We start from the raw sequence: 8,844 nt of genomic DNA, 5'->3' as shown, positions 1-8,844 counted from the left end.
GGCGCAGAGTCCGTTCATAATAATCACGTGCGCATCGTGGGCAGACAGCTTCAGCGAAAATACGTGAGCTGCTTGACAACTTTATAGATTCCGTTTCTGCAACCAAGATCTGCTTGAAACAGAAAACAACATGTTATGATATAAACTTGCCTTTACACCTAAAACTCCCAAAAGAAACATAAATTTAACGGTTTCATTACAAGAGGACATTCATTCAAAAGGACATCGACAACCTTGAACAGGTACAACGCAGGGCTCTCCGATTCATCACAGGAGACTACACATCTAGGACCCCTGGCTGCATCACCAGCATGAGGCAGAGGCTAAACCTACCCACCCTAGCATCAGAAGAAGGCAGGTACTTAAATTATCATCCTTCTTCAAAGCGGTCGAGGGGTTGGTCCCGGGTCTACCCATTGAAAATTTTCTGACCAGAACAAGACCTAAAAGAAATATCAAAATTAAACAGTTCAAAGATCACAAAACTCAGAATATTCTTGAAAGACAAGTGATAAACCACGATAAAGGGTTCAAAGTTCATCATTGTAACACAGAGCAATATAAACATTCATTTTTTGAGAGCACCCCCCTCGCTTGGAATCACCTCCCAGCAACTGTGATCAACAGCCCATCTCCAGAAGTCTTCAGAAGCAAGATAGAAAAAAGCCACCTTCGATACGATTAATTTAGTTCGCGCCCTCTCTCCCCGCTGCACTATACCACACGGTCCGGCAGCGTATTGATCCAGATCCAGATTACAATTTTTAGATACAGCTTGAGTAGGCAGAAAAGGCTTCAATTCTTTGAAGTTACATCCACTATGCATTAAGAAGGGAAGGCAAAGGTTGTCTGTTCTGCGAGTAGAAAGTCATTTGAGATCACGGTATACAGTCAGTCCGCAGCACCCGATAATTCGCTCGTATTTATTCAACTCGTATGCAAGCCCGCTCTAGGCTTGCATACGTAATAAGCTGCGTAAGGGGATTTTGTCCTTGGGCTTTCGGCAACAAAAATACACCTTATGTTCACAAATTTGGTATCAAATTCAAGGAAAATATGTAATCTATCGTCACATGTTACTCAAATTATTGTAAATGAAAAATATATTTTTCATTTATAGCGTAATTTGAGCTTGAAAAATGATGAAAAAAGTAATTCGTGCAGTACACGTTCAAGACGTCAAAAAAATATCAAATTCACCTTGCGTCTCAATGAAAATGCTTTATTTGGTAATCCACCTCCTAATCTTTGTATCCATGTAAATATCTTGACAATTTGTTGCTTAATCCGGTCAGGAACCAGTAAAATATACATCGATGTCAGTGCTGATCAGCTTGAAACCGTGTAATCTCAAGAGTAAGCTCTCTCATTGGACAGCGCTTGCATTCAGCGCTTGCATTACGTCATTACGCTGCTACATAACGGTTTCATGCCACTTGCGGTTTCTTGGCACGCATGTAGTTCGAGCGCTGAATGCAAGCACTGTCCAATCAGAGAGCTCTTATCGCGCCACTGTTGACTTTGTGTGGAGCGTACTTCCGGCTTAGGAGTGAATTTTACAGACATTTCAAAACGGAAAAACTAGTATAAATCATGCTTGCGTCTCCTTGACTCCAGTATATGAAGAGCATCTAAGTTTCCTCTCTACGAAAAAGCCAAAATCAGAAACAACAGTTTCTTAATCCGGTCAGGAACCAAAAAAGAACTTTAGACGACAAAATCTTCCGTGAAAAGCAGGTAAAATTTACGCAAATTCAACTGATTAGTTAGTCATGATAAGATCCGATGTTATACCCAAATTTAGTATCAAAATAAAGATCTAAGACTGGAGAACAATTTACCGTGACTTGTAGCCATGACAAATGTATGTACAAGTCGCTACACTGTGAAAACCATAGCCCTATCAAAGTCTCGCAAAATCTCGCACGACGAGACACCTTTCGAACGCAAAGATCGTCAACGAGAGTGCTGAATAAATCTTGCTGGATCGGCTCATTAGCATACGTGCTGCGGACTGACTGTATACAGGCTCAGTTCAGGTCAGTTCAAATCCATTTCGTCTATGTCACAAACACAAATCTCACTTTCTTCAGCGACAAAAATGATGCATGTAAATTCATACAAAGAAAACAATGATTAAGAACTTACAGTTAAGATACCGGCACATTACAATGGTTGGTAAAGTAACGAAAGTGAAATAATTCGCGATAGGTCGTGATACTAGGCCAGGTCGTGATAAGGCCAAGTATAGCCTACATAATAGGAGGCGGAGACCATTATACCTGTACATGGCTGGCAGAGAGTTGTCCTCTTCCAATGCGTCAACCTGGTCCACAGGGACATCAGGTAGCTTCTGTAGGAAAGGAGACTTCTCACTTACACGACCCTCATCCAAAGTTTCGCTCTTGGCCTTGCCGCGCTGTTCCTTGAGCTGCGAGATGTACTGTACGGCCTATATAGAGAATGCATAATAGTGGACATTATAATATACCTCATATATACATTCCTCTCATCTAATTGGTTAAAAGTGGAGTCATGAAAATAGCTGTGCCCCATTTTTGATCAAAATGACGTCATGATTTACTGTGCCCGGGGCATAGAATCAACTGTGCCCTGTAAATAGGTTTGGAGACAGTCGCAACTCCGTACACATAGATCACTCATTATGTACGCACCAATGATACGACCGCCGCGCTGTCGATCAGTGTTGATTACGAGTGCTGTAAAAGAGACTAGAATCTATATTTTTGGTATCTATATTTCGGAATCTATAATTTTCGGTATATAAAACAAATAATGACAGCTTGATATTCGGGGCACAGTTAAAATTATGTAGGCCCTCGGTGATGTGAAAACCATAACTATGCCCTCAGCTTCGCTTCGGGCATAGTTATGGTTTTCACATCACCTTGGGCCCATAATTTTAACTGTACATGCCCCTCATAGAAGTCATTATTTGTATACTGGTGACGTTCCAGCACATAGCAAAGATGTGATAACATTCTTTTAAGAATGATAATGATGATGATAATGACAATAGTAACAATGATAACATGATCTCTTTTTTTCCTATAAGGATCTTCTATTGTGCAAACATGCACTAATTCTTGACGATAAGGAACCTCTTTTGTGCAAGCATGAACTATTTTTTTTTACAATATATAGCTTATTTGTTTCCATAAGTAAAAAAAGAAATACATGATTCAAACTGTCATTTGACTTTCAACCATATGATAAGGACACTTCATCGAACACAAAATAAAGTATATGGATGAATGACATCATAACAAAAAAAAAGAAACAATACACATGTTGTCATGGTAAAAAAATAAAAATAAATGAGTAATCATAACGACGGAAAAGAGCGTTCTACTAAAAAGCCAAGCTTGTATAGGACGTGGAACACTGGATTGAAAACAGTTATTCTGGACTATAATACCCATCATTTCCCCAAATCATTGTCCGCTGAGATATACCTTAGATACCCACTTGTCAGAAATCTTTTCATAATTGTTGCATAACATGGTGCGGAACCTGATGTGGTTTTGTTATGAACCTGAAAGAGGAAGTCATTTTACAAAGTTACATTCGTGACGAAATTAGTCCGAAGTAAACATGAACAAAAAAAAAAAGAGAGAAAGAGAACAAAAGAAAAAAAAAACGAAGTACAGAGACAGATTTTTCACAACAGTGGAATTAAAGGTGTACTCACACTCACAGCAGCTGGACAAATCATAGCAATAGGCCACGACATAAACTTCAGAGATTAATATATTGTGTGTGCGTGTTTGTGTGGCTTATGCTCCTTACACATTAAAGGACATTTACCAGATGCTTTCCCTGTTACTTTATTTTCACTATTGAGGTTACTGGAGCCCCCCCCCCCCCCAAGGAAAAAAAAATCGATTGAATGTGTATGAGCCAATTGTTTTCCAAAACTGAAAACACCGATTTGAAGGAAACATGCAAAATAAAACAGCTAAAGCTTGTAAAGGAATTCCAAATCTTTTCCAAGAAAAACTAATTGTGAGTTAATGTCGCCATGGAGATCGGAAATGATTTGAAACCGAGCAACAACAAAAATTCATATCAACAATTCAAAAACAACAACAACTACAACAACTTTCTTTACCGAGACACAACCATGATATTGTAGTATAGGACGCTGTGGGATATAGTATGATAACTCATCAAAGCATTGCATATTCATACAAATTATAGTATAATGCGAGACAAATAGCCCGTGGAATCTGCATGAGTGACTGTTATTATACAGGATATCCATACTATACAGAACACCACAGTATGTATAGGCATTCAGTAAATGTGATTTCAATTTACGTTTTAGAATATAAAGAATAATGTAATTACTGTGAGCTATTTCAAGGGACAAATCATTCACTGTCTCTGTCCTGTAAACATAATTTCATTTTTAGCGAAAACTGTTCCAGCACACGTTGTCTGCCAAGTGATGGGATATGTATGAACTAAATGGATTCTTTTTAACATGCCCTGAATGTTGGTAAGTCATTCACGGATGAAAGATACATATATACATTCAAACGTTATAAACATACAATTCATTTACTTTTAGGATTATATTCCTACAAATTATCCATGTGGGAGAGATAACCAGCCTTTTTGATAGTTCGAATAGCACGATTTGAATAATATTGCGTATAATGTTATGTAACCGACCATGACCTGTAACTGTTTACCTGTACTTTTACCTCGGTGAGAAAACACTTTGCCATGCTTACTATTCAGTGATCCAGGTGATCTAACTTTGTGCATTAGCTAAAGCAGACAGACCTCTCCTCTCTCCTTTCTTTTATCCTATATCTCTATGCAAGTCATCCCTCCATCCCATTTTCCTAGATGTTATGTATTATGATACGAGGGCTGCATGCAAATCAAGCAATACTTAAGCTGTAGCCCTTCTGCGTTATTAATTACATCGCTGATATGTTTTGTTGTACATTGTAAAGGCAATAAAGAAACTTACTTTGTTAACAATTACTGTTTAATGTATATATATCATGCAGGCACCAACAATGTTTATGATATATGAGTATGTATCTGCATGAGCAATGATATAATGCAGGAACCAATAAAATCAAATCAAATCAAATCAAATAATGAGCTTGTCTTGGAGGATTTTTGCACAATTGTCCATGCAAGAATATCGGATGTTGAGAAATCAAAGCTGAGTAAACATTCAATAACATTTTTGGTAGAAAAAAATTCCTGTGTTCTCCGATATAAATTAGGTAATGTGGTTGATGTGAGATTTCCAAGAAAAATCACTGCATGTATGGAGCCTTATAGAAACTTGGTGGACTTAAGCTGTAACAAATTCTTACTGACCATATCTTATTAGTGTATTGTTACAGAGAATAACTAAAGAGCAAGTAGTGAGTTGCTTTTGTTTCTCAGTTTCAGGTGAAAGCTTATTTTAATTGATACAAGCTTGACTTTTTTTTTAACTTGCTGTTCATTATATATATCACTAAGGCTGCTGGGGTGGCGATATGCAAACCAAAAGACAACAAACAAGCAAACAAACAAAACAAAACAAAAAAATCAAATCATCGACAAAGCATAAAACAAATAATTTGCGAAAAATTCTGAAGATCGTTAATGTATAAAATTAACTGCAATGGGCCTAAGAGGGATCAATGAAATTTATGTAGGCCCTATTCAATTTCTATAAAACATTTATATGCTTCTATTGGAAACTGAAAAATGAATGAATGAATGAATGAATGAATGAATGAATGAATAATATGGCACTCCACATTCAGAAATTGACTATGTATGTGTGACAGCCACTCGTGGCCAGTGATACAGTTCAATTGGACAAAATCTCTACACCAATCTAGAACCCTACATCGTATACCATAATACCTCATCTTGATATTACAAAATATCATGATTGATCCATAAAAAGCTTTGGAAAAAAATATTCAAATAGTATGTGACAAAATAATTATCAAGCACATAAGTTTCCTTGTCGGTATATGACAGCAAAACATGAAATGTCATTATTTTATTATGTTATTTTTTTTCATAAAGCCGATTTTAGATCGCGTTTTAGCGCATAGAGCTTTTTAAGTGCTGTCCTCGGCACTTAGAATAACTTATTTCATCTGTTACAGTATTCTTTTTCTATCATCATTCATCACAGAGGATATGCACATCTGTAGTATGCAAGTGATATGTAAATCGTGAAGTCACAGGAAGTACGTATTGCAGCCAAGTATAACAATTTCAAAAGTATGAGCTGTGTTCAGACGAGGGCAGTTTTGGTTGGAGTAACTTCGGAGGAAGGGTCGGAGGGAGCTTGGTCGGAGTAACTTCGGAGGAAAGGTCGGAGTAGTGCCCGTCTGAACAAGGTCGTGGCAACTTCCTCCGGTCGGAGGAACTTACCACGACCTCTTCCTCCGACCAAGATACTCCTGAGTTTTCTCAGGAGTATCTCGCTACCACGGAGTAAATTGCCCGCGCGGACAAGCCCTCGGGCGCGCAGCCCTCGGAGTATCTCTGAACTTACGGGCTCACACCCGTAAATACAATGGAATATCCCAGACCCCTTCACAAATTCGTACCAAAGATACCAAAATAAATGAGGGAAAAAATTAATTAAAAATCAATGATGTAGTTTGGCAAAAAACTGAAGAGCTGTAGATATTGAGTATGAATTCCTCTACAAATTGCATTTTGGATGGAAGATGAAAGCTTTTCTGGTGGAATTTGAGGGGACTATATTTCATTGGGTACGTGAACGGAAAATGGGTGATTTTTTGAGTGACAAGAACTCGTAGTCTGGCTTTGCGGACCCCTGGACAGAATTTGGACTGAAGAATCCACCCTGAAAATTTGATGGATGGAAGGGTATATCTCACTTGTCCAGGTTAGTGAAGCTGAAACACTTCATTTCTACCAGCTATTTTACAGAATTTTTTGAAATTTGATTTTTAACACACATCCCTATGGAGAAATATTTATGGGTGTGAGCCCTTAACATAGAGCTCTATTATACGTACTAGAGTGCGGACTCGTCATACGCGCGCACGTTAAGGCTCTGTGATCGCATGGAGCACGATCCGCCATAATACTAAGAGTGGCAAAACTTCAGTACAGTGCGAATCGCTTGTGTATTAGCAATGTACCGTTGCGTTGACAACCGGGGCTGACAACGCCGGATTTGCTCCTTTGCAAGACGTACACGCGATGAAAATCAACGATTTGAGTGATAATTTGAGAATCTCATTCACAAAACCACGCGTTACGCAATATAATTGCTATTTTTAATGTAAATTAAAGCTAAATAATTATCTCCTCAGTAGTGTATCAATTTTCATACGCTGAGCGCTGATTGTTCATCGCGGACATTCAAGTGCAGCTACGCAGCTAATTAGCTCTAATTGATCGAGTGGTGAACGTGACTTGGAGATAACCCCGGGGGCGGGAATCAATGGCATAGCTAGGATTTCTCCAGTAGGGGGCACCCTGAACTGCTACTGTGATTATTTTTTTATTCAGCATATTTTTTTTTTTTTTCAGGGGGTGGGGGTGGGAGGCACATGGTGGCATACAATTATTTATTTATTTTTTTTAATTTTTTTTTATTTTTTTTTATTTTATGTTTCTTTTTTATTTATCTTTTTTTTTTTTTTTTTTGGGGGGGGGGGGGGGGGGCAGGTCTCCAATACCTCCAGCCCTGGGGACTTGCACTGCCATTACAAGTCCTGTATTAAACAATGCGTGTAAAAGGGGTCGTTTTTCACGGACGGGCGATGTACGCGCGTATGTGAAAAGGGTAGCAAAATCGCTGAAATCAGAGGAAAAGGCCATACTTTTACAGAAGTAGCTAGGCTATTTGAAAAAAGGTAGCTTCAGAGTGAATTTGGTGTATTTTGAGATCAAAGGATCATTACTTGTACACCCACACACACACACACACGCGTGCGCGCGCACGGGTGACACAAACACACACACACATATTAACATAACAAACATAAATACACACACATACACATCCATAACAAACACAAGTAGGCCTACACACACACGTACACATCCATAACACATCCATAACAAACACAAGTAGGCTTATACACACACACACATCCATAACACATCCATAACAAACACAAGTAGGCCTACACACACATACACATCCATAACAAACACAAATACACGTACACACACACACACTTACTGAAGGCCCCCACCTCAACCTTAATTAGAAATACAATAATTTGAATGGGACATAGTGAATATGCCTGCACACACAAACACACACACACACACACACACACTCTCTCTCTCTCTCTGTCTCTCACACACAAAGTCCTGAACATATCACACAAATGAATACATGTACTACAGAGTATATATTCTATGCATTTAATCTTGTCATGGGATATTAATTCTCAAATTATTCGACATAAATCATAAATGGCTGTTAGAAAATCTGTAATACAAAAAAAAAAAAAAAAAATATTTAAAGCCCAAGTACGCACTGGCAATATCGTCTACATGCACAATTTTGGCAGATGCAGTGCGCGTGCATATGCACTTGCCACTCTTAGTAATGGCGGCGAGCTCTCCATGCGATCATAGCGATTTAAATGAGTACGCCCTCTAGCGATATGTAAATACAGCTCTATGGCCCTTACATACCATACGACCTAGTAAAACTTCCGGGATCAAATCGCAATGTTGACATTTTGCGAGTACACGTGCGCGTGCAGTACAATTCTAACCCAGTCGACCGCGACGGAGAAACTAGCGCTCAGATATTCTCATCAACAAGAATGGAGAAGATAAATGCTGCTG

The 8,844-nt window shown here is 38.6% G+C and overlaps 1 protein-coding gene across 1 annotated transcript in view; it reads right to left on the bottom strand.

Moving 5' to 3' along the window:
• Positions 1-1,501: 1,501 nt before the first annotated feature.
• LOC140228964 (gelsolin-like protein 1) overlaps positions 1,502-8,844 on the bottom strand; it is a 30,392-nt gene continuing 23,049 nt past the window's right edge. Inside the window, exons 7-8 of the mRNA XM_072309225.1 lie at positions 2,257-2,452; positions 1,502-1,542 (exon numbers count right to left, since the gene is read on the bottom strand). Of these exons, the coding sequence (XP_072165326.1) occupies positions 1,502-1,542; positions 2,257-2,452 (237 nt within the window). The remainder of the gene's footprint in view (positions 1,543-2,256; positions 2,453-8,844) is intronic.

Source organism: Diadema setosum, chromosome 5, assembly GCF_964275005.1.
Source record: "Diadema setosum chromosome 5, eeDiaSeto1, whole genome shotgun sequence".
In the NCBI taxonomy this organism is placed as follows: Eukaryota; Metazoa; Echinodermata; class Echinoidea; order Diadematoida; family Diadematidae; genus Diadema; species Diadema setosum.
The sequence above is the reverse complement of the archived record's forward strand: the minus strand, read 5'-3'. Positions and strand labels throughout refer to the sequence as shown.